The sequence below is a fragment of the Bubalus kerabau genome, chromosome 2 (assembly GCF_029407905.1).
Source record: "Bubalus kerabau isolate K-KA32 ecotype Philippines breed swamp buffalo chromosome 2, PCC_UOA_SB_1v2, whole genome shotgun sequence".
NCBI lineage: Eukaryota > Metazoa > Chordata > Mammalia > Artiodactyla > Bovidae > Bubalus > Bubalus kerabau.
The window spans coordinates 18677591-18703928 of NC_073625.1; the positions used below are offsets into that span (position 1 = coordinate 18677591).

At 40.2% G+C, this 26338-nt stretch overlaps 2 protein-coding genes across 4 annotated transcripts in view; one reads left to right on the plus strand and one right to left on the minus strand.

Moving 5' to 3' along the window:
• The window catches only part of LOC129644384 (RNA-binding motif protein, X chromosome-like), a 14889-nt gene extending 13807 nt beyond the window's left edge, over positions 1-1082 (minus strand). The window contains exons 1-2 of the mRNA XM_055570045.1: positions 1077-1082; positions 687-993 (exon numbers count right to left, since the gene is read on the minus strand). Coding sequence (XP_055426020.1) covers positions 687-993; positions 1077-1082 — 313 coding nt within the window. The remainder of the gene's footprint in view (positions 1-686; positions 994-1076) is intronic.
• Positions 958-24913, plus strand: PPP2CB (protein phosphatase 2 catalytic subunit beta). 3 transcript variants are annotated; one of them, XM_055567155.1, is made up of 7 exons: positions 958-1182; positions 13585-13794; positions 15366-15539; positions 17773-17862; positions 17980-18141; positions 19795-19913; positions 24204-24913. In XM_055567155.1, the coding sequence occupies exons 1-7, from the start codon at positions 1081-1083 to the stop codon at positions 24274-24276; spliced, it is 930 nt and encodes a 309-aa protein (XP_055423130.1). In that variant the 5' UTR covers positions 958-1080; the 3' UTR covers positions 24277-24913. The 3 variants fall into 3 exon arrangements, with proteins under 3 accessions (XP_055423130.1, XP_055423132.1, XP_055423131.1); XM_055567156.1 differs by lacking the exon at positions 958-1182 and adding an exon at positions 1697-1738; XM_055567157.1 differs by lacking the exon at positions 17980-18141.
• Positions 24914-26338: the final 1425 nt, after the last annotated feature.

Here is a 26338-nt window from a genome sequence, read left to right on the forward strand (position 1 = left end):
GCTGGGGGCAATCTGGTCATTGTCCAAGGACACAGCGAGGAGGTTGGCGATGCCAAGAAGGGGCCCTTGCCTCCTGGTAAAGGATGCTGCCTGCCGCCACTTGTCTAATAGAGGAAGTATGCTTGATGACCACCTGCTCTCCAGGGTATCTGGCAGTTAGTAGTTGCTCGATGAACATTTGCTGAGTGAACAAATCATTAGAACTCAGTAAACACTGCATAAATGTGGTGAAGAATGCTGGAGCTGGAAGGGACAACTGATTGATAATCACAGAGTAATCGACTCGTTTTTCTGATGCCTAAAGGGAGGATTCGAGATGTCGGTGCCCTACAGCAGGTTAATGACAGAGCTAAGATATGGAAGAATTTACGTATGTATCTGTTTAATAGATAATGAACGCCTGCTATGGGAGAGTGCTAGACTCTGGGGAGACTATGTGGTCAAGGAGAAGCACAAGCTTCCCAATTCCCTCTCCAAAGCGCTAAAAAAGAAGAAGAAAGAAAATTCTCAGAGAAAAGGACGTAAAGGAAGAGCGAGGAGAGACTGGTCTGGACCCGAGTGGAGAAGTACGATACAAAAGGGAAAAGCGAGATAGCGGCGCGCCCGTCGGCCTGTTTCTCCGCCGCGCCACACGGAGGCGCTGCACGCCTGCTCGCGTCCCGGGCCCGGCGGCGCCACCCGCTCACCTTTTTTCCCGGCGGAAATGCCCGGGCGATGACGGAAAGCCGGAGGGAGGGGAGAGAAAGAGCGAGAGAGAAGGAGCCAGGGAGGCGAGAGCGGCCGGCGGTCGGCAGGCGGCGGGTGCCCATTCTCCGGCGGCAGCTGCGCGGAAGCCCCGCACGTCCCCGCGTCCTTCACCGGCTCTCCGGGCGCGCGGGCCGGCTGGCCGGGGCGGGCGGGGGTCTCCCGGAGGCCGCGCGCTCGGAGCCGCCCGAGGGGCTTGGGCGGGGCGCGGGGTCCGCAGTGCCCGGCTCCTCCCTCCCCCGCCGGGAGCTGGCGGCGGGGGGCTAGGGGAGCGGCGCCCGGGGCGGGGGCGCGCGGGGGGCGGGAGGAGGAGGCGGCGGAGGGGCGGGGGCCGCCATGGACGACAAGGCGTTCACTAAGGACCTGGACCAGTGGGTCGAGCAGCTGAATGAGTGTAAACAGCTCAACGAGAATCAAGTCCGGACGCTGTGTGAAAAGGTGAGCGAGAAGAGGGGCGAGGTGCGGCCGGGGAGCCTCGGCTGGGTGGGGGAACCCCTCCTCTTTCCCCTCCCGGGCCGCCCGCCCGCCTTCGTCCCGGCACCGGGTCCAGGCACCCGCGGAGCTGCGTCTCCCGGTCCGGCATCAGACCCTGGGCAGGGCGGGGCCTTTCCAGGACCCCTCTCGGGACACAGCCCTTGGTTAGGCCCAGACCCCCGCACCGCCCCGGATCCAGACCTAAGGCGTCCGGGATGGGTGGGCGGGGGCTCCGTGGCACCTGGAATTCATCACCCGAGTGTGATTGTGGGGTGACCGGCGCTCTAGTGAGGATTGCTGACAACCCCAGCATTAACCCCGGCGGACTGGCAATCCCGAAGCTTCAACCGCCGGGCAGATTAATCTCCTGCATCCTCGTAATGGAAAGTGCACCGAAATGAGCCTGGGTGTTGTGAATTATCAACGCGCGTGGTAATAAACAGAGGCTTTTTCTCAGGTGACTTGGCCCTTCAAACATCGCTAATACTTGGTAATGCGTCAGGCATTTGTTTGTAGAGAGGTGGGTGTGATGGCAGACTGTGATTTTTTTAAAATAGAAGTTGACTCTAGTTGAGACAGATGGTGGCTGGTCTTCACGTTGAGAGGCTCTTGGGAAGCAAAAATGTTTGATTTTTCAGAAACAAGACGGCAAGTCTTCAGTTTGGCAACAGTGCCTACCTGAAATGATAAGTGGGGTATGTGTTTCTCCTGCAGGGTAGCACTTTTCGGAAGGTTATTTCTGTTTCTGTTACATGTAAGGTTTTTTTTCATTGCCAAAAAGTAATAAAATATGCAGATGGTTTACTGTTTTCAGTCGCTCTTGATTGTGTGATCGTAGACAATCTTCTGAATTCTGTATCTATTTTTTTCTTAACCATTGGAATTATTTTGGACTTGACATTTTTTTCTCATTGATCTTTTATAGCCTAGACTATTTTTATGTAAAAAGGTCTCGTGAAGGAGTAACAAAATTATGTATCCTTTAATGCTTTTGAATTGTTACGTATTTTTAAGCCATAAGCCCTAAGACTTTCTTGATTTTGTTTGGAAAGCAGGATGCCTCAGAAAGGCATTGAAGGAAAGATTTTATTAATATTATTTATAGAGTACCCTTAAAATTAAATGTCTTAGAAATGGAAGAGTTAATACTAAGTTTAAAATAGTGTTTTGTTTTTTAAATTAAATGTAACTTAAGTGTAACGCTGTTTTGGGTCTTTATTAACATTTTTTTTTTGAAGTATAATGTTGCATTTAAGTGTTCAACAAACTTATTCAGCTATAAACATACAATATTCTTTTTCAGGTTCTTTTTCATTATAGGTTATTACGTGACACTGGGTATAGTTCCCTGTGCTATACAGAGGTTCTTGTTTCTTTTACATAAAGTAGTGTGTATATGTTAATCCCAAACTGCTAATTTATCCCCTCCCCATCCCCTTTTGGTAACCCTTTGTTTTCTACGTCTATGAGTCTACTAAATAACTATTTATTGATACAGGAGGATGTATTTCTGTAAATAGAACTGGCAAAAAGTGGTATATTTGTGTTTCTGAGACAAATTGCTTATGGACCGCTTCACGTTCTGGCTACATTCAATTTTCTTGTGTGATAACCTGTAATTTCACGTTTTAAAATTTGTTTTAAATCGCTGTCTCTCAGGCTCTCCTGTCAGGTGAAATAACCCAGTTCTGCAATTAGCTGAGTCTGTTAACCTCACTGTGACTAGTAGACATGGACTGTAAGTTGGTGGGCAGCGTTGGTAGTTGAATCAGCTCTTCCCTCTGACTGTCTGATAATTTTAAGATGTCTTTCCGGAGAAAAATGTTGCACCCCTCCTCGATCACATGATCTTTTAATCACCTGAGCAAGCTTTCTGAATTTGTCCAGAGAGATTATTTTGACTTCAGCTCCTAAATAAATTGGACTGCCAGTCCCTAGAATCTTTGAGGTACATTTAAGCTTATATCTTACCCACTTTTTTCTCTGAATATTTGTACTTTTCCACCAAGCATGAATTTTTAAGTGGCAGCTCTGTCATTTATCTTTATCCTCCACTTTTGCCAGGGATGTGGAGTGCTCCGCCGCCCCCCGCCCCCGGCCCCCAGCCCTGCCCTTCTCAGCGGTGCTTAGTGTGGAGCCCCTTTCCAGCAGCTGTGGCAAACCTTTGTGGTGTTGATTTTCTGTCATCTAACCTTACAGTTCCATTTTACTTCCCTACCTCTGCCCTCCTTTTTCCTGCTGAGTGCAGCATTTGTTTATAATGGCCAGCCTGCTTTCAGACCCTGGCTCCACAGCTTGATGGCTGCCCAGCCCTGCCCCTCCTATTCCTTATCGCTAAGGCTGGGGTGATCACTGACCTCCTGGTTTGCTGACCTCCTGGGGTAGTTGTGTTAAGACTCCACTGGAGTGAAGTCCTAACAAGAAATTTGCAGTAGATACTAAATGAAGAAAAGCTAAAAAAACAACAACAACAACAAAAAAACAGCTGTTCTATCTTCTTTTAAGTGTCATCCTATTTTCTTTTGGAAGAAGCTGCAAAATAAACAGATGTCGATATGACTTCTCTGTGGAGAATGTACTTCAAGAGAGGTTTTCCATTTAGTGGCTCTAGAACTCTGAAAAATAGTTTCGTTATTTCTTGTGATCCCTGTTACCTGAAGCACAAACTGCTGGGATTGGTAGTAGTTCCTCACTTGGTCTACTTAATATGTGTTCTCCCCTTCCAGGTCAAGAATGGCAGGCATAAAGAATATAAGAGAAAATAAAAAGTTAAGCCTAATGTTTTAAAACTGTAAAAATCATCTTTTTGTTTAATTCTTTGTGACTAGATTTTAGTTTTTTTAATAACATGATTTTTTGAGAGTCTATTAGAAATATTATTTTATAGAAGTTACATCATAGGGTGGTGGTTTCTCCCTCAAAATTAAATTTCTGTTCTAACTCAGATTGCCTGTATCACAAAGAAATCAGCTGAAATTAAAGACCAGAGTGGTACTGGGAAATAGCCCTGTTTTGAGGTAGTGGCAAAATAAAATCCATCCAAATGCCAATTGGAGAATAACTATTGATTAAAAAATATATATGGGTATGCATGATATGGTATGTCTGGCCTTCAAGGTTAGTTTCTGTCTAGAGAAAAACTGTTTGCATAAAATAGTTAAGGCATGTCTTCCAAGAAGATGACCAACTCTTAACATGAACTTAAGATTAGCAGTCCAGGGGCTCCCTGGTGGTCCAGTGGTTAAGAATCCACCTTGCAGTGCAGGGGACACAGCGTCAGTGCCTGATCTGGGTCCCACATGCCACGGAGCGACTAAGCCCGTTCGCCACAACTTCCAAACCCACGTGCCACAGCCACTGAAGCCTGCGTGCTCTAGGGCCCCTGCTCCACAACAAGGGGAAGCCCATGTGAAGCAGCGAAGACCCTGCACAGCCAAAAATTAAATAAAAAAAGTTTTAATTAGGAAAAAAAAACGAGCAGTCGAACTTTGGGGCCAGTCGCACATTTTGCCCCTCTTGGTGTGCAGAGCGGTTGCTTCTGCGTCTGTTCACGGTGTGCAGCGTGATTTATAAAGATAGGGTGCCTGGAGAGCCAGCCTGGCACAGCTGAGGACATTCTGACTAGAACTATATTTAACATTTGGTCGAGTCTCAGGAGGAGACATTTTTAGGCTCTTCGACCTGATAAACTTTATTTTATTCTGTAGAACCTTGGTGATGATATTCTAAGCAGGGAGGGAAATTTTAGCCCATGTGTGTGCGAGCAGAGCTTTATGCTGATGATTATACAGTGGCTACTTAGAAACAGTTTGAGGTTTGTATAGATAAATATGTAAATTCTGTATTGGTCTAATGGATATGTTCCTGGGTCCTGGCCTCAGCCTTGAAAGAAGCAGAATTCTCTGTAGGGTATTACTTCACTGATGTGAAATAGCATGCATAAATTCATGAATGCCTGAAACCATCTTAATGAAAATTGGGTCCTGGTAAAAATGATTTTTCTGAGTTGAGAAAAGCTCTCGAATGGTTTTCTTTAATAGTTTGTACTTAACATCGGTGTTAACAGCCAAAAAGCCTGTTACTTTCATTTTAACTTCCCTTGAGCAAGTATTGGTGCCAGCTCTGGTGGCCCATAGAGTTGAAAATGCAATGATGTAGAGGACGTCCCTGGTGGTCCACTGAGGAAGCACCTGCCTTCCAGTTCAGGGGCGCCGTTTTGGTCCCTGGTCAGGGAGCTAAGATCGCACGTGCCGCAGCGAAACAGCCCACGAGCTGCAGCTGCTGAGCTCCCGCGCCACACCTGGGACCTGACACGGCCAGATACAAATAATTCATTCTTTTAATTCAGTGATTGAGATAGAGAGTAGCGTGTTTCTGTCTTACTATAACAAAATATAGCATGACTACGGTGAAATCTGAGGTTAAAACCCAGTATTACCGACTGAACAAATCATTTTCCATGCTTATCTAAGCCATCCTTCACGTCAGACAGGTAAAGAAACTAAACCAGACTGGACTAGCATGAACTACTGCTTCCGACTAGAAAGCAGCCTTTTTTAAAATCAGTTCATCATTTCTCAGCTGTCCATAGGATGTGTAAAATCATGTTCACAGATAAAATGAAGATAATTATATAAACTACTTTCACATGGAGTAGTTTTATTTGCAACATATGTCTTTTACTCTACTTTGAAGATCTTGCAGAGATTTTTCCTTCACTTTTTCTTTTAGGACAAATGCTATGAAGGGATTGGTGGATGAAGTCTTCTTTGATTAAAGGAAATCAAAATGCCATAAATTGAAGTTAAAATTAATACCAAAACAGTCACTGCATTTTAGACTACATAAACTATGTGTATTTCCTGAATTTAGTTTTTCTAAGAAAAAATGGCATTAAAATCACTGTCGTCCTTTCCTGGCAGTCCAGTGGTTAGGATGCCACGCTTTCACCACAGGGGATACCAGCTGAGTCCCTGCTCAGGGAGCCAGGATCCCGCGTGCTGTGTGCTGCTGCCAAAAAATAAAATTAAAAAAAAAGATCCTGTCATCTTTCCAAGAAGGCTAGTTCAGAGCCACAGCAGTGTTTCACATTTAGGTTTGGGCTTTCCTTGTATGTTTAAATTGAGATACAATTCGTGTAGTATAAACGTTTGCCCTACAAAGTGTACAACTCAGTGGTTTTAGTATATTCATAGTTTTGCGGTCATCTCTACCATATAATTCCAGAACATTTTCATCACTCCAGAAAATAAACCTTGTGCCCACTAGCAATCAGTCCTCATTCTTCCTTCTCCATCCCCTGGCAGCCACTGATGGACTTCTGTCTCTGAATTTGCCTGTTCTAGACACTGTATATCAGCGTCATCACGTGATACTTGTTTTGTGTCTGGCTAAAGATTCCACGTTGTAGCCTGTGTCAGTACTTCATTCTCTTTTGTGGCTGAATAAAATTCCCTTATATGAATATAGCACTGTGGTTGTTTTTATGTTATGCCTAAAAACAACAATAATAATCAGGTTGTTGCCATCTAGAATTTGTTTTGAAGTTCAAAAAGTTATTTTTTATAATAATAAATATATTATTTTTTATAATATGAAATATTATATTTTATATTTATAATATAAAATATTTTATATAATAAAAATAACCTAATAATTAGGTTATTGCCATCTAGAATTTGTTTCGAAGTTCAAAAAATTATTTTTTAAGATTGAAAAAGTGCTTAATCGCCCAGTCATGTCCAACTCTTTGCGACCCCATGGACTGTAGCCCGCCAGGCTCTTCTGTCCATGGGGGTTCTCCAGGCAGGAATACTGAGGTGGGCTGCATGCTGTCCTCCAGGGGATCTTCCCAACCCAGGCATCAGACCCAGGTCTCCTGCATTGCAGGCGGATTCTTTAACAGCTGAGCCATCAGGGAAGCCCATTGAAAAAGTAATACTTTTTTTTTTTTTTTAATTTAAGCATCTCAAAAATGTAGGGAAGGAAACCAGTGGGCTCCACTGTTAAACCCACCTTCCCCTCCCATTACCGCCCTACCTCAGAGACAAACCTGAGGTTGTTTTCCAGCCTTTTGTTTTCTCTGTGCAAAAAGCATGTGTTTTGTGAGCGAGGATGTTTGTGGTGTACTGTTTTTATTAAAATGGGATCACAGTTATCCTAAAACCTTTTTAACCACATAGTGTCTTGTTCTGTGTACATATGCATGCCTCATTCTTTCTTAATTTTAACAGAGTATATGATTTTTTTCTTACTTGTGTTTCCAAGCTTGATATTACTTGGCATGTAGACGCTTAAGTGTCATTGAACTGAAAGAAAAAGTTTGTTCCCTTTAAAAAAAAAAAGTCAATTCTCATTTTTGGAAGAAACCTTGTAACTGCAGGAGGACAGGCCACCATACTTAAATTAACCTTGCCCTGTAGGATCTAGAGGGCTTCCCTTGTGGCTCAGCTGGTAAAGAATCCACCTGCAATGCAGGAAACCTGGGTTCAGTCCCTGAGTTGGCAAGATCCCCGGGAGAAGGGAAAGGCTACCCACTCCAGTATTTTGGCCTGGAGAAGTCCATGGACTGTATAGTTCCTGGGGTCACAAAGAGTCGGGCGTGACTGAGTGACTTTCATAGGATTTAGAGGTTTATTTAATCTCATCTTTTTCAGAGATCACTCTGTTCTATGGCTTTCTTTAGATGAATTTGCCTAGGAGTAAGAGGTAATCACTTTTTAATAGCAGATGATTTATGTGTAAATAGAGGGGAAAGGAATTTGTATGCTGGCTATCCCAAAACCAAATTCAGTAGCTTTGTGGTATTTTGGTTCCAGTCATGGGCACCAGCACAGAAATAGAAATGTCAATAGCATGTCACCTGTTGAGGGGCTGGGAAGACTTGACATTTCCATTTTCTGTATTCTTAAACATAGGTAGAGTGAAAATAAAGAATTATATGTGAATGTCATTTCCAAACTTTTATTTTCTCAGTTCTGTTCATAGATTTGATTTGATAGCAACAAGGAAGAATGTTTTAAGTGGGTGAGAAACGAAACAAGTTTGAATGGATAGGAATACAGCAGTGCATGCAGTAATAATAGCTGTCTGCCTGGATGCATCTGGGCCAAGGGGCATTTTCCATCACCACAGTACTTCACTTCACAGTTTTAACTAGGTCTTATCAGAGTCTTGGGGATGGTCTTGATCACTGTCACCTGTACGGTGCCACAAACTTCGTCCATAGTTCTTGAGGCACTCTGTCTATTGTATCTAATCCCTTGAATCTTTGTCACTTCCACTGTATAATCGTAAGGGATTTGATTTAGGTCATACCTGATGAAGTGATCAAGACCATCCCCAAGAAAAAGAAATGCAAAAAGGCAAAATGGTTGTCTGAGGAGGCCTTACAAATAGCTATGAAAAGAAGAGAAGTGAAAGGCAAAGGAGAAAAGGAAAGATATACCCACTTGAATTCAGAGTTCCAAGGAATAGCAAGGAGAGATAAGAAAGCCTTCCTCAGCGATCAATGCAAAGAAATAGAGAAAACAATAGAATGGGAAAGACTAGAGATCTCTTCAAGAAAATTAGAGATACCAAGGGAATATTTCATGCAAAGATGGGCTCGATAAAGGACAGAAATGGTATGGACCTAACAGAAGCAGAAGATACTAAGAAGAGGTGGCAAGAATACACAGAAGAACTGTACAAAAAAGATCTTCACAATCCAGATAATCACGATGGTGTGATCACTGACCTAGAGCCAGACATCCTGGAATGTGAAGTCAAGTGGGCCTTAGAAAGCATCACTACGAACAAAGCTAGTGGAGGTGATGGAATTCCAGTTGAGCTATTCCAAATCCTAAAAGATGATGCTGTGAAAGTGCTGCACTCAATATGCCAGCAAATTTGGAAAACTCAGCAGTGGCCACAGGACTGGAAAAGGTCAGAATTCATTCCAGTCCCAAAGAAAGCAATACCAAAGAGCGTTCAAATTACCACACAATTGCAGTCATCTCACACGCTAGCAAAGTAATGCTCAAAATTCTCCAAGCCAGGCTTCAACAGTACCTGAACTGTGAACTTCCAGATGGTCAAGCTGGTTTTAGAAAAGGCAGAGGATCCAGAGATCAAATGGCCAACATCTGTTGGATCATCAAAAAAGCAAGAGAGTTCCAGAAAAACATCTATTTCTGCTTTATTGACTGTGCTGAAGCCTTTGACTATGTGGCTCACAACAAACTATGGAAACTTCTTCAAGAGATGGGAATACCAGACCACCTTACCTGCCTCCTGAGAAATCTGTATGCAAGTCAAGAAGCAACAGGGAACAACATGGAACAACAGACTGGATCCAAATCAGGAAAGGAGTACGTCAAGGCTGTATATTGTCCACCTGCTTATTTAACTAATATGCAGGGTACATCATGAGAAATGCTGGGCTGGAAGAAGCACAAGCTGGAATCAAGATTGCCGGGAGAAATATCAATAACCTCACATATGCAGATGACACCACCCTTATGGCAGAAAGTGAAGAAGACCTAAAGAGCCTCTTGATGAAAGTGAAAGAGGAGAGTGAAAAAGTTGGCTTAAAGCTCAACATTGAGAAAACTAAGATCATGGCATCTGGTCCCATCACTTCATGGGAGATAGATGGGGAAACAGTGTCAGACTTTATTTTTGGGGGCTCCAAAGTCACTGCAGATGGTGACTGCAGGCATGAAATTAAAAGATGCCTGCTCCTTGGAAGAAGGCAACCAACCTAGATAGCCTGTTAAAAAGCAGAGACATTACTTTGCCAACAAAGGTCCAGCTAGTCAAAGCTGTGGTTTTTCCAGTGGTCATGTATGGATGTGAGAGATGGACTATAAAGAAAGCGGAGTTCTGAAGAATTGATGTTTTTGAACTGTGGGTTTTGGAGAAGACTCTTGAGAGTCCCTTGGACTGCAAGGAGATCCAACCAGTCCATCCTAAAGGAGATCAGTCCTGGGTGTTCATTGGAAGGACTGATGTTGAAGCTGAAACTCCAATACTTTGGCCAGCTGATGCGAAGAGCTGTTTCATTTGAAAAGACCCTGATGCTGGGAGGGATTGTAGGCAGGAGGAGAAGGGGACGACAGAGGATGAGATGGTTGGATGGCATCACCGACTTGATGAATATGAGTTTGAGTAAGCTCCGGGAGTTGGTGATGGACAGGGAAGCCTGGCGTGCTGCAGGCCATGGGGTCTCAAAGAGTCAGACATGACTGAGCGACTGAACTGAACCGAACTATCATCAGTCTTCACGCATGTTCAGTCATGTCCAACTCTTTGCGCCCTCATGGACTGTAGCTTGCTAGGCTCCTTTGTCCATGGGATTTCCCAGGCAAGGATACTGAAGCAGGTTGTCATTTCCTCCTCCAGCGGATCTTCCCCATGCAGGGATAGAATCTGAGTCTCCTGTGTCTCCTGCATTGGCAGGAGTATTCTTTACCACTGATCCACCAGGGAAGCCCCTATCAGAGTCGTAGAGATAATTAAGCTTTGAGTACTAAGTCACATTAAAGAAACACTCATGAGAATTACATGCAGAGTTACACAGTGTACAGAAAAGAGTTGGCATAGCAGCCCCGAGACCACTGTCTGTTTAAAGGCTGGGTGTCAAGGTTGCCGTTGGTGTCTGGAAGCTTGGATTTGGGGAGGCTTCGCACCATTCCCTGTTGAGAATGGCTCACTGTGCCTAAACCGTTCATGCAAACAGTGTGATTTATGCTGGACACATGGTTTTCTTTGAATGTCTAGTGGAGAAGGCAATGGCACCCCATTCCAGTACTCTTGCCTGGAAAATCCCACGGACGGAGGAGCCTGGTAGGCTGCAGTCCATGGGGTCGCAAAGAGTCGGACACGACTGAGCAACTTCCCTTTCACTTTCCACTTTCATGCATTGGAGAAGGAAATGGCAACCCACTCCAGTGTTCTTGCCTGGAGAATCCCAGGGATGGGGGAATCCAGTGGGCGTCTGTCTATGGGGTCGCACAGAGTCAGACACGACTGAAGCGACTTAGCAGCAGCAGCAGCAGAGGGACCAGCTCCCCGTCTGGGCGCCGAGGCTGAAGAGCTTCCCTGTAACGGGCAGGTTGCACACGGGCCTCAGGTGTGTTCTGTGCAGCTCCGCCTGGAGAAGCCTGCCCTTGATTTGCTCAGGGCCGTGCCTCTGGGCCTTTTCTTTTTGGTGATTGTGCTGTGTCTGTTTTTACTGTCGTAAGTCATAGCTGTGAGTACACCTGTGTGCTGAGTTCTGTGGATCGTCTTTGTGAATCACCAGCAAACCTGGGGCGCTTTGGGGGACCCCTGACACACAGAGATTTGTACATTGAGAATTCTAGCTGTCAGGTGAACTTTATACTTAACTTCTGCCAGGCCAGCCCACCCTTTGCTTGAAGGGACCCAGAGTGATCGCAGAATAAGAGCACTTTATAATAAAGGGTGTGAATTATAAATCATTTAGAAACATCAGGGATCTATACTGTAAAGATAAAAATTTGTCTGGCCTGATGAAGTACTTCATTGTATGAAGATAAAACCTCAGGAAGTATTGCTACTAATGTAAAGCAAACACACACTGTGAATCATGTCTCTTAACTCATCTTCATAGTTTTATAAAACCTGTGCTGGGTTAAGATAACCATATGTCCTTAAAAGAACAGCTGAATTGGATAATATTTACATTTTGGTGCTTTTTATTTCCATGTTTAAAATAAGGTACTGAAGATAGTGTTTGTATATGAAGGAGATTTCCTGTTTAGATTTGGAACCATCAGCTGAATGTTGAGGGTTTTTCCCAGTAATAATAAATACAAGACATCATGTCCAGGGACTTCCTTGGTGGTCCAGCGGTTGACCACTTTCCAATGCAGGGGACATGGGTTTGATCCCTGGTTGAGGAAGTAAGATCCCACAAGCCCCGGGGTAACTCAGCCTGTGCACCACAAAGAGCCGGCACAGCCGAAAAAAAAAAAATAGACATCAGGTCCAACTGAATTCTGATTTATGTTCCTCAGTTTGATTTTTTTTTTCCTGAACAAAATTAGGAAGCTATTTTTATGGACTAAACTTGATAAAAATGCTGTTTCATTTGTGAACTTGGACATTTCTGAGCCATTTGTCAAACCTCATAGGAGATACTTGATAATCTCAAATTCCCTTCGGTGCTAATTGGAATTACACCTTGTAGCAGCTCTGCCCTCCTCCTTGCCCCATCCCAGTGACTGACTGGGCAGCAGGGAGCTCATGTCTCAGTTGGTACATATACTTTTACCATATCTGCTCATTACTTCAGAGGATTTTTTCATTTACTTTCTGATTCTGGGCTCTTATTAGGAAAAGTTGTTAGATAAGTAAGGTGTCATGAACTTGAACTTAGTCAATATATTTAATTTGTCACTGTTTATATATAAATTCTGTACTTTAGGGCCTCTGAACAGTAACTTGAGTTATTAAATATAGAATAGTTGAAATAAAGAAGTTGAAAATTGTCCTATGAGTTGGTGTAAGGTGTTTGTGAAAGAATTTGAATAATTGTGACTTTTTCTTTAATATTGATATTTGTAATCTATAAATAATATTGTTCATTAAAAAAAAACAGCTTTGAGATGAAATTTCTATACCATACAAGTCACTGATTTTGAGTGTTCAGTTCACTGGCTTTTAGTACATTCATAGATATGTGCATCCATCACCGCCCTATTACCCTAGAAGAAATCTCATACCCCTTAGTTATTACCCGTCAGCCCTAGGCAGCCCTGATGTTCTCTCTTTGTAGATTTGTCTGTTCTGAACATTTCACATCCATGGAGTCATCCAATATGACCACTTGTGACTGTCTTTCACTCAGTATGTTTTCAAAGTTAATAGCGTGTAATCAGTCTTTCATTGCTTTTATTATTGAATAATACTCCACTGAACAAATAATACCATTATTTATTCATTAGTTAATGGACGTTGAGGTGGTTTCCGCTTTTTGTCCATTGTGAGTAATGCTGCCATGAACATGTGTCAGCTGCAGTTTTCACTTCTCGAGTGTCTGTCTAGGGATGAATTGCTGGATCACACGGTAGTTCTGTATGTAACACTGGGAGGAACTGCTGGACTGTTTTCGACAGCAGGTATACCGTTCTAGATTCCCACCAACACTGTGTGAACGTTCCCAGTTTCTCCACATCCTCAAAAACACTTATAATTCTACGATGTGTACAGTGGTATCCTCTTGTGGTTTTAGTTTATGATTTTATAATGCACATTTCAGTTGATTTTTTTCTCCACATTTTCTTAAATAGACAAGAAATGATGCCTTCAGATTTGTGATAGAATCTTTTTTTTTAATTGTTGATTTCATTTCTTTAACAGGCTAAGGAAATTTTAACAAAAGAATCAAATGTACAAGAAGTCCGTTGTCCTGTTACCGTCTGTGGAGATGTGCATGGTCAATTCCATGATCTTATGGAACTCTTCAGAATCGGTGGGAAGTCACCAGATACAAACTATCTGTTCATGGGTGACTATGTAGACAGAGGTTATTATTCTGTGGAAACGGTAACTCTTCTTGTGGCATTAAAGGTATGACTAAAGAAATTCATTTTTTTCCCCCAAGCTTTAAATCAGCAAAAGACAGACTGGGCATTGCATATCATAATGTTCTAGTTTATGATCCATTCATTTTATAGCCCCTTAAAATAATAGTTGATTTTACATCTTTTGGGAGAAAGATATGGAAATGATGCATTAAACATCTCTTGCCTACTTCTGGTAAATTATTTCTATAGGTAGTAATCCATAGCTGAAGTCTTGGAATCATTTTTAGTCAACTTATCCCGCATATATAGTTAATTGATACTGAATTTTTAAAATTCTTGCCTTGAGAAATCTGTTATTCCTGTGTCTTTTCTATTTTTACTGTCATTTAATGCATATCTTCATCATGTCACTTTAATTAGTACAGTAATATTTTAATTAGTACAGTAATGTGGTAACCTACATTTCTGTCTCCAAGACCTGACCCCTCCAAATCTACCTTGCATATGCTGCCAGATTAAATCTCTATTTAACTTTCATCTTATTTCAGTGTTCCCAGCTCTTCAATGATTTTGTCTTACCTTTAGAATCAAGCTTACACTCCTTGACTGATCCTCTACTGTCTAGCCTGAATTTGCTGCTCAGAGTTGGTAGCATAAACTTTTTGCCTCAAATCAGAGAGTTTAAATGTGCTGTCTGTCTCCAAATATTTCCTTGTCTGATTTCTTCAGAAGATTAGTCTCTCTTATTTCCTACCCCTCTCACAACTCGGCTCAAGTCCTACTGCTTCCATGGTAGCCTTCCTCTTTTTACTCTAGATTATCGTGAAACTTGCTCTCACATCCCTTATTTATGTCACATAGTGGTTTATTGCCTTATTTTATTTATTTCTCATCCTTCCTTAAATGAAATTAGTCCCCATCCAGCAGAATTCATATATTTCTGTGGAACTGGCATCTAGCTTTGAACTCTGTGCTCAGTGTTGGACACACAGTGGTTGCTTAGTAAATATATATGAAGTATGCACTTGCAGCTTTTTGGTTTACAGAATCTGATGCTTTTTCATACTTATCAGACACATTCCTAACTAAAAATTATGCCATAAAGTACATCTCTATGTTCTGTCATGGAAAGGAAGCTATAAATACATTTGAAATTTTGCCCAGATTTTTCAGAGCCTGTTTTTGTGTTTTGTTAGCAAATACATTCTTCCTTGTGGGAAAAAGGAGGAAGAGTGTAGAGTTTATCTCAAGTCCAGATCTCTGGTCTGTGTCCACTGAGCATTAAAAAGTTATAGTGTTCTGGAAACACTGGGAAGACTAATGATAATATGAGTATGAGAAAGTGTTAGAGACAAAGAATCAGGTACAAATATCGGTTAAATAAGGAATTCCAGCGAGGGGAGTATGAGTACCTAGTAATGAAGAAAGATGACCATAAAAAAATATTTCAAAGTAATCAAGAGGGGACCTGGGATGAGTAAGACAGTTTTTTATTCTGAGAAAGAATTAACATTTAATGTATTGGCCATTAAATGAAGCGGGTCAGAGGTTAATGTGCTTAACTAACGCTAGTAGCTACCAGGTATACCATGGGTTCCTTTTCCTTCCCTCCAGGTGCGTTATCCAGAGCGCATTACAATACTGAGAGGAAACCACGAAAGCCGACAAATTACCCAAGTTTATGGCTTTTATGACGAATGTCTGCGAAAGTATGGAAATGCCAATGTTTGGAAATATTTTACAGATCTCTTTGATTATCTGCCACTTACAGCTTTAGTAGATGGACAGGTATGTATGCGGGGGTGGATAAAAGCTTTCTTATTAGTAATTTAGGGGCTAGGTTTCTGTGACATTCTTTCTGCATCTCCCTGGCCTTGTCTGTGTCTTTCCCTTAAAGTTTCAGAACAGGGCGTTGGGTGAGTTTTATGTGAGACAGCAAATCCTTTCTTTCATCCTTCTTCACCTTCCTGCTTCCCTTTCTACCTATTGATCCATCTATTTATACACCATGCATTAAGCGGCAGTCTGATTCTAAGTAATCGGACAAATCTCCCTCCTTGGAAACTTTCAGTCTTCTACTAACACTCATAAGATAAAAAGTATTTCCAGATGACCAAGTGGAAATATGGTGCAAACTGAAACTTTTAGATGTAGTAAGGGATGCAATGCAGGGAAATGCATTTATTTATAAATCACATTTTATCTGTAGAAAAATAGAAATGTAAAATAAACATTTAATTCAAAGAGTGAAACACTAAATAAATTTAAAGGGTTAATTCAAAATAAAAGCAGAAATGGATACCAACAAATACAGAGTTGATGAATATAGCCAAAAGCAAGGTTTGAAAAGTCTATTTGGGAAACATAATAGTAAAAACTGATCCAGAAAAAGAGGAGGAGGTGGCATAAAACACTGGGATTGAAAAATAAAGCATTACTGTTAAGTATGGAGGTACTTGCATATCACAGGTATAGCTTTACTTCAATAAAGTTGAAAAGATAGGTTAAATTTATTATAGCAGAATATTATTAAACGGCTTCAAAGAATTTAGATGAGTGTAAATAACTACCAGGCTAAGAAAAAACTGAGGAGTTACCAGATCTAGATAGTTTTATAGGCAGAGTCTACCAAACCTTTAAGAAATACAACATTTCCATGTTTTAGAGCTTAGGAAAAGATGGAGAGCTTAAAACTCACTCTGTAAAGCTAGTATAGCCCCAATATAACATCAGACATGGCAAGCACAGAAAGATAAAATCAGACCAAAACCATCTGAATGACGTGCTGTATCTTTGAAGCTCAATTAAGGAGTGAAATAGCATTAACTGGATTAAAAAAAAAAAAACCCACTGACTATGCTTCTGCTAAGTCGGTTCAGTCGTGTCCGACTCTGTGCGACCCCATAGACTGCAGCCCACCAGGCTCCCCCGTCCCTGGGATTCTCCAGGCAAGAACACTGGAGTGGGTTGCCATTTCCTTCTCCAATGCATGAAAGTGAAAAGGGAAAGGGAAGTCGCTCAGTCGTGTCCGACTCTAGCAACCCCATGGACTGCAGCCCACCAGGCTCCTCCATCCATGGGATTTTCCAGGCAAAAGTACTGGAGTGGGGTGCCTTTGCCTTCTCCGACTGACTATACTTATCAGCAAAACATCAGAAACCTCTTCAAAATCAGGAGGAAAGTGTCCTCTAAAACTTTATTATTACTATCTCTGACTAAGAATCCCTGGAGGCTGGACCTGGGAGTACTGTCTCCCCTCCCTCCCACCAAATCTTTTATTTTTCAATGTTGTTTTTGGAAGTCCTAGCTAATGCACTGAGCTGTAAAAAAAAAAAAAAAAAAAAAAATTAAAAGGTATAAACACTGAGAAGTGAAAGTGAAAGTCGCTCAGTCATGTCCAGCTCTTTGTGACCCCATGGACTCTACAGTCCATGGAATTCTCCAGGCCAGAATACTGGATTGGGTAGCCTTTCCCTTCACCAGGGGATCTTCCCAACCCAGGGATCAAACCCAGGTCTCGCGCATTGCAGGCAGATTCTTTACCAGCTGAGCTACAAGGGAAGCCCAAACATTTGAGAAGAAAATAACAAAATTATGATTTTGTTATTTGAAAATAACATGATTATGTACTCAGAAAACTCTTAGAAACTGACAGGCTGTTATATTAGAATCATTAACAGGCATCAGTAGGATCTTTGCTGTAAGAGAAATTTTAAATTTTTATCTGTCAGCAGTAACCAACAGAAAAGGTAATAGTGGGTGGTCACAAGCACAGAAATTGCATTCTAGAGAAAGCAGAAACACACTACATAAAATACCTAGGATTATAAAGAAAAAAGACAGAAGAAATATATTTGAATATTAACTGCTTTCTCTGATAATGTTTTCTGATTTTTTTCATTGTATTTTATAAAATTTTCCACTATGAACATTATGAAAGATTATTTTGAAAAGAAAAGCTACTAAGGTTGACACTTAGCATTTAATAAAACAAGTTCGTTTTTTTTAAATTCCTAAACAGATATTCTGCCTCCATGGTGGCCTCTCTCCATCCATAGATACACTGGATCATATAAGAGCCCTGGATCGTTTACAAGAAGTTCCACATGAGGTAAACTTAAACTTAATTTTAATGAAAAAGAAAGAAATATAACCACATGTGGTAACCCTAGATTAGTCACATATGAGTGCTAATAATGTATGTTATGTACTCCATTTTCCTTGCTAGGGCCCGATGTGTGATCTGTTATGGTCAGATCCAGATGATCGTGGTGGGTGGGGTATTTCACCACGTGGTGCTGGCTACACATTTGGACAAGATATTTCTGAAACGTTTAACCATGCTAATGGTCTCACACTGGTTTCTCGCGCTCACCAACTTGTAATGGAGGTATGTGCTTCTCCTATGGGATGATGATCTCTGCTTCCAATAAGTGTTTCGATGAGGCTTCATGACTTGAGTGTCAGAAACATCCCTCCCCATTACCTAAAGGAAAGGAGAAAAAACTTGGCTGGTTTTAGCAAGTAAGGAAAATATTGTTGACCAGAGCAAAACTGTAACTCACTTTAAGACTTAGAGAAAAGTTGCAAAAAATGGTAACAAAAAAATTCCTTTGTATCCTACACTCAGATTCCTTGAGTATACTTTAATGTTTGCTTCATCATTCTGTCTCTCCCTTCCTGTTCCCCTTTCCCCTGACTTTTGAACTGTTCGAATGTCAGTTGCAGGTGAAATGCTCCTTTACATCCAAATTTCCATGTGTAGTTTGTAAGAATAAGGACTTTCTCCTAAATAACCATGGTATAGTTATCACAGTCCGGAAATTTTCATTGAGAAAGTACTATTATCTAAATAGTTTATTCAAATTTTTATTATCTCACCAGTGTCCTTTTATAGTTAAATTTTTTATAGCAAAATTTAACTATATTTGTGCGTGTAAGTCTAATCCAGGCTCATGCTGTATTCAGTCCCCTTTGACGTGGACAAAATTCCTCAGATTTTCTTTGTTTTGGATAATCTTGACATTTTTGAAGACTATAAGAGTTTTGTAGAAATCGCCTTCGTTTGTGGTTTGGCTGATGTTTCCTTATGATTCAGGACAGGCATCTTTGGCGGGCGTATCAGAGTATGACATGATGCTTGCGTCCTTCTCGGCACGTCATAGCCGGGCATGAGATCGTCCCACTGCCGGTGGCATTAACTTGCATCACTTAGTTAAGGTGGTGCCTGCCAGATTTCTCTACCATGATGTTACTATTTTTTTTAAACACTAAAGGAATATAAATAGAATATAATCCTTCCAAACCATTAGGGAGTGGCTTCAAGATCTTAGAGAAAACTTCACTAATCCAATAGAGTCAGGTAGGGTAACAGCATGTTAAATAAAGAACATGAATGCAGGTGGTAAACATAAACCTAATTCTATCAGTCATCATAAGGAATGTGAATGGATGAAAATTTGTACTTCCCTAAAATACTGAGACCTTCAGATTGGATACATAATCAAAATTCATCTGTGATTTGGGATTTATCTAAAACATAATGATACCATAGACCAGAAGTACAGGGATGGGAAATGGTGTATCAGTGTATCAATTAGATAATTATCCAAAGTATAACTAATAATATGAGCAAGGCTTTAGATACTTATAAATAAAAAGAAGTCTTCACTGATGAAAACTGATCTGGTTCTACGGGAGGGAATAATTCTAAATTTTAATTTACCTAGTAATAGAGTCAAAATTCATAAAGCAAAAGTTGACATAATTTATGAGGAGGAATTGAGACCTCTTCCATCACTGTGGGAGAAATCTGAATACACATCCTAGCCCTGATGTCAAACATAGACCAAGCAGGAAAAGGTACTGAGCCCTAAGTAAGAGAACCCTGTGTCCACAGGTGAGCCTCAGTGCAGATGTCTAGTATAAAAGATGGACACCACATCAGGTGATGCACAGAATAAAGGTTTCATCTGTCAACATAACAGTGTTATGGTGAAATACTGATTTTGATGGGTTGTTTTTTATTTTTTTAACGTTGCAGGGATACAATTGGTGTCACGATCGGAACGTGGTTACCATTTTCAGTGCACCCAATTACTGTTATCGTTGTGGGAACCAGGCTGCTATCATGGAATTAGATGACACTTTGAAATATTCCTTGTAAGTACCTTTAATTTTTAATTGTATGGAATCACTTTTAAAAGGAGAACTATAATGTAGATTATGAAAATTAGAGGTAGAAGATTTCTGATTTTGGATTAGTGGGCCAAGAAACATGGCAAATCCTCTCCCCAACAGAAACCACTATTGGACTGGAGAATGTTACATTAAACTGTTATTTCACGTTTTTGAGATTTGTCCTAAATGTATACAGCAAATGTATACACACTGATTCTAGAAGATCTGCTGACTCTCAGCATAACACCTGACTCTGTGGAATTTGAGTCACAGTGTGTTCTCTCCTGTTTCCAGATCCCTGGTACAGAAGCTACTCCGTAGGTGTGGCCAAGAAGACAGGGCTTCTTCCCCGACACAGGCAGATGCTAGCATATCTCAGCCTCCCCATTCCAGTTCTGTTCAGTCAGTCAGGCTGAGACTCCTTTCCCCTTCCTGGTCCTAGGTTGGAGGCTGTATTCCAGTTGGGCACGTTAGGAGTAGAGAATGCTGTATCCCTGGTTCTTGCCAGCACCTGCTGTAGAACAGGGGATGCCACTAAGAAGTGGACCTTCATACCTGCCTGCATCTCTTAACAGTGAAATAAAAGTTCTGTTCAGAAAGATGCAAGAAAAAGTTCCTCACCTTTGCCTGAGGGGACTGACCTTACTTAGAACCGAGGGTCAAGAATTGCAAGCCTAAGTATTGTGTTGAAGACAATGGGTAATATGGTGGAGACCAATGAAGAAGGCTCTCATAGCTCCCACAATATTAGTAGCAATAAGCAAAAGAGGAAAGCAAGGAGAACTTTAACAGATAAAACCAGGAAAAGAGAAGAAGAGCTTTCCTGAGATCATCACAACTGGGAGAAAAGAAGGCTGTGGTCAGTTACTAGGCTGTATGGACACAGGTGTAGTCAGACATCACGGTCAAAATTCTGAGAGTCTAAAAGAAGAAATCCTGGCAACAGTAAGAGAAAAATGACTTACAAAAGAGTACCTCAATGGAGTAATCAGCTGACATTGCCTCAGAAAGGCAATGAAACATTCTTAAAGTGCTAAAAATAAAAAAAAATCCAGGTCATATCCAGCACAACTTCAAAATGAATGCAAAAAGGGCATACTCAGATAAACAGAAACGGAGAGAATTCCGTGCTAGCAGACCTGCCATATAAGATACACCTCAGGCTGAAAGCAAGGGACACCAGACAGTAAGTCTGCTACACACAGAAAATAGTGATTGCATCTTCTTAATGAATTTAAAAATCAGCTGCATGACACAGTATGGATGTATTTATAGTATAGTTGAACTTATAAGAAATGGAATATACAGAAATGTAGATTTGACAGTAACAGCACAAAGAGGTGGGGGGGAACAAAGCTGTACTAAAGTAAGGGCCACCAGATGGTAAATTTGAATTAAAGGAAGTATATGAAGAAAAAATGAGGAAGATATTTAACAAAATCTATAAATATATACTCACTCTCCTGTCTCAGCTTAAGGTTGTAAGAGTGTGTAAAATAGTAATTACATAGTATACTAATTATATAGTATATATAATTTAGGGGTTTGTAACATATATATATATATATGTATAACATCAGTAGCAAAAAAAAGGAAGTAGAAATGGAAAGGAGCTATATGCTATCTAGGAATGAACACCTCTTAATTCACTAGAATTTACAAATCTGAAGTAGAATTTTGCAAGTTGTATAGTCTAGGTTCTAGAGCAACTGCTACTAAAAATAAGTGTACAGTTATTATGGAATTTAAATAGTATGTTAGAAAGTAATATTTTACTACAAAGAATGCAGTGAGAGCAGGAACCAAGAAACAAAAGGCATAATTTTAAAAAAGAAAATGACAGGTATAAATCCAGTCGATATCAGTAGCACTGAATGAGTCATCAACACAATGCTATCAAAGGGCAGAAATTATCAAGTTGGTGTTTTTTTAAATATCTAGCTTTATAATGTCTATAGGAAATATAATTTATATTCAAAAACATGAATAGATTAAAAGATGCATGATGAGAAAAGATATGCCATGCAAATAGGAACCACAGAAGTGCTGAACTGGATATACTAATATCAGGCCAAACATTTCAAAACAAAAATTGTTACTAGACGTTAAGAAGTACATTTCACAGTGATCAAGAGTCTGACTGTTAGGGAAATGTGTCACAAAGATATGCACTTGATAGTGGAGCCCTGAAATCCATGGAGCAAAACGAACAGAACTGAGAATCAGACAATTCAACAATAGCTGGAGACTTCATTATGCCACTTGGCAGTAACAGAAGTACACAGAAGACCAGCAAGAAAATAGAGGGCTTGAGAAACATTTTCCCTCACATCTACAGAACTCTCCACCTGGCAACAGCAGAACAGTCTTCTCAAACACGCCTGGAACATTGTCCAGTACTGAACATGTGCATGGCTATAAGCCAAGCCTCAGTAAATTTAAGAAGAATGGGACCATACAAAATATATTCTCCAAACATGGTTGGATGAATTAGAAATCAATAACAAAAGAAAAACTAGGAAAATGTGTAAATAGGTAGAAATAAAGTCACTCCTAAATAACCTTTCAGGTAGAGTCAAAAAGAAAATGAGATGAGTGAAAATGAAAACACAGTGTACCAAAACGTACGGGATATCCCAGGGAAAGCAATGTTTCAGAGAAATTTATGGTTGTAAATGCCTATGTTAGAAATCAAGTAGAATTAGAAGTTGACAGTCTGTAACCCAGAAGAGGGCTCTCACCAGAACTCACTCGTGCTGGTACCCTCATCTCTGAATCCAGCCTCCATAACCTATCTTTACATCTTATGGACCTAGAAAAAGAAGAGCAAGTTAAAGTTAGTGCAAGCATATGAAAGGAAATAAAGTAAGTGGTGGAAATAAAATCAAATAGAAAAATACTGAAAACCAGTGAAACCAAACGTTGTTTCTTATTGATAGAATTGAAAAGCCTTAAGTAGATTGGCCAGGAAAAAAAAAGAGTGAACACCCAACATTAGCAAAATCCACACAAGCTTACTGAAATAAAAAGAATTGTAAGGGAATACAAGGAATAACTGTATGGGGGCAAATTAGGTAAGTAGGATAAAATGGATGAATTCCTAGAAAGACAAAAAGAAAAACTACCAAGACTGACTTAGTAGAAACAGAAAACTTCAATAAACCTGAAGCAAGTGAAGAAATTGAATTAATAATTTTAGGACTTCCTACTAAGAAAAGCCCAAGCCCAGTTGGCTTCAGTTGTGAATTGACCAGAGGATTAAAAAAAGGAATTAGCACCTTTTTTAAAAGGAAAAGCCTGCACAAACACCTCCAAAAAAACAGAAGAGGAAGGATTACTTCCCCACCCATTCTTTAAAGATATTTCCCTAATACCAAAATCAAAGACATTTTAAGAAAACTACAGACTAGAGTCTTGATGCATATATAGATGCAATAATGTGCAACAAAATAGTAACCATGTCCAGCGGTATATAAAAAGGATTATACACTGACCAAGTGGGATTTATCCTAGGAATGCAAAGTTGGTTCAAAATAGGAAAATCAGTTCTTATAATAAACCATATTAACAAAGGACAGAAACCACATGATCGTCTCAGTAAGGCCAGAAAAAGCCATTTGTCAAAATTCACAATACAAATACAGTTGACCCCTGAATGACACAGATTTGAACTGCATGAGTCCACTTATATGTGGTTTCCTGTTTTAGTTCTCTAACACTAGTATTACAGGATCCTTGTAACCACAGGTAGGAACCACATATACAGAGGGCTTGACTATAAGTTATACTCGGATTTTCAACTGCAGAGGGTCGGGACCCCAACCCCTACCTCGTTCAAGGGTCAGCTGCACTCACCTAGTCAAAGAAGGGAACTTTCCCATCCTAATAAAGGTCATCTACAAAACCCCCATAGCTAATTTCATCATTCTTAATAGTGAAAGACTGAATGCTTTTCCCTTAAAATCTAAAACAAGCATGTCTGCTCTCATTGCTTCCATTCAACTGATGATAATATTACAGACCTCTTATGTCAGACGTGAGCCAGACAGCTTGTTAGCTTAAATCTTCACTGTGGCTCAGTGAGCTGGTTTTATGGAAGAGAACACCTGCAGTGACTACCCAGGGTCACAACACAGAAAAGGTGGGAGACGAGCACTGCTCTTTCTGCCTCAACGTCTTGTTCTTAATTGATTTGTATGCCTGCAAAGTCAAAACCTGTAACCAATTGCTTTCTTTTTTTCTTTTTTTTTTTTTTTTTTTTGCCATTTATAGCCTTCAGTTTGACCCAGCACCTCGTCGTGGAGAGCCTCATGTGACCCGGCGCACCCCAGACTACTTCCTGTAAATCCCTCTTGGGAAAACCTGCCTTTGTATGTGGAAGTATATCTGGCTTATATATATATATATATCTATATATATATATATATAAAAACAACAAAAAAAGCAACAGTAATCTATGTGTTTCTGTAACAAATTGGGATCTGTCTTGGCATTAAACCACATCATGGACCAAAATGTGCCATACTAATGATGAGCGTTCAGCACAATTTGGGACTGAAATTAGTGCAACACTATGTTCTAGATCGGTCGGTCTTAACAGTTTGCCTGCTGTATTTGTAGTAACCATTTTCCTTGGGACTGTTCAAGCAAAAAAGGTAACTAACTCCATCTCTTGCACTTACTGGGAAATTTTAGTTAAGAGTGTTTAACTGGCATGGATTAATAGGGTTGGATTTTTATTTTTAAGAAAAATTCACAAGCTAACTTCCACTTAATTCATTACCATTTATTTTATTGAAATGTATAATTAACTGAAAAAAGGATTCTTGGGAGTACGTTGTCATAACATTTAAAGAGATTTCCCTTCTTTAAAACTAAATTACTGTTTTATGTTGATCTGCATATTTCTGTATATTTGTCATGATAGTGCTTGCATTCTACTTGGTGTACTGAGCAAATAAACTTTCTGTTTTAAACAAAAACGTATTGAGTTACTGTGGTACACTTTAAATGAACATTTTACTTGCTTGAAATTTCATAGATCTCTGACTTGTAATAATAGTTGTGTTGAGGTACTTTCGCCCCCCCTCTCCTGCCTCCTCCCCCTTTTTCTTTCAACCTGGCTTCCTTTCCTCCCTTTGAAATCTTTGATGTTAGTGCTTGGATCTGAAGTTCTGTGTCTCTACAGGAGGTTTTCTCAGAGGCTGTATTCTTGTATTTAAGGGCTTCCCTGGTGGCGCAGAGGTTAAAGCGTCTGCCTGCAATGTGGGAGACCTGGGTTCAATCCCTGGGTCGGGAAGATCCCCTGGAGAAGGAAATGGCAACCCACTCCAGTATTCTTGCCTGGAGAATCCCATGGACGGAGGAGCTTGGTGGGCTACAGTCCACAGGTCGCAAAGAGTCGGACACGACTGAGCGACTTCACTTGAGGTACTTTAAATGTGGTGTTCTTTGTATAGAACTTATTTTCAGAAGAAAAAAATTTTGATAGTACCCAATAACTTTTAGGCCATAATAGATGATTATTTGTAAACATCATCTCATTAGGTACTTTGTATTATGCAGATTTTTTTAAGTCTTTATTGAATTTGTTACAATATTGTTTCTGTTTTATGTTTTGGTTTTTGGCCGTAAGCTATGTAGGATTTTAGCTCCCAAGTGAACCTGCAGCCCCTACATTGGAAGGCAAAGTCTTAACCACTGGACCACCAGGGAAGTCCCCCTGTTATTCATATTTTAAACTATGGATTATATGCTAAAACTGTAGGATAACATATGGCTGGGTAGACTCTTTTAAAAACAAAAATATGTTATTTTATCTTTACCTTTTAATCTAGAAATGAGAATAATCTCCAGATAAACTTTAGTACAACTGGTAGGACTAGTTAAGTGTGTAGTATAAATCCCAAGTAGTAGAAAGGAAAATACAGAGTCCTTATGTGGTGTGAAGAAGAAAGGGGGGAAAAAAAAACTTGAATTTTTTCATCTTTATATAAGAAAATGACATAGTAAAAATAGGTATAAACATCTCAAAATTATAATCAATGTAAATGAACTATATTTTCTAGTTGAAAGACATAAAGGGTCAAGTTTGATTTTTTTTAGAAAATCCAGCTATATAACTGATTACAAGACACATACCAATAGCAAATTATTTGGATAGGTTGATATTAAAGATAGATTAGACCAAGAAAAAATGCTAAACAAGGGAAATCTGGAGTAGCTATATAAATATTAAAACAGAGTTGGAGACAATTTTAAGAGTATAAGATCAATACTCATATATATATACTCTTATATATATGTGTTAACACATAATTTAAACTTTTATGCACATACCAAAATAGCCTCAAATATGTTAAAAAGCCTTAGAAATGCAGAGAAAGATTGACAAGTTTGCATTACAG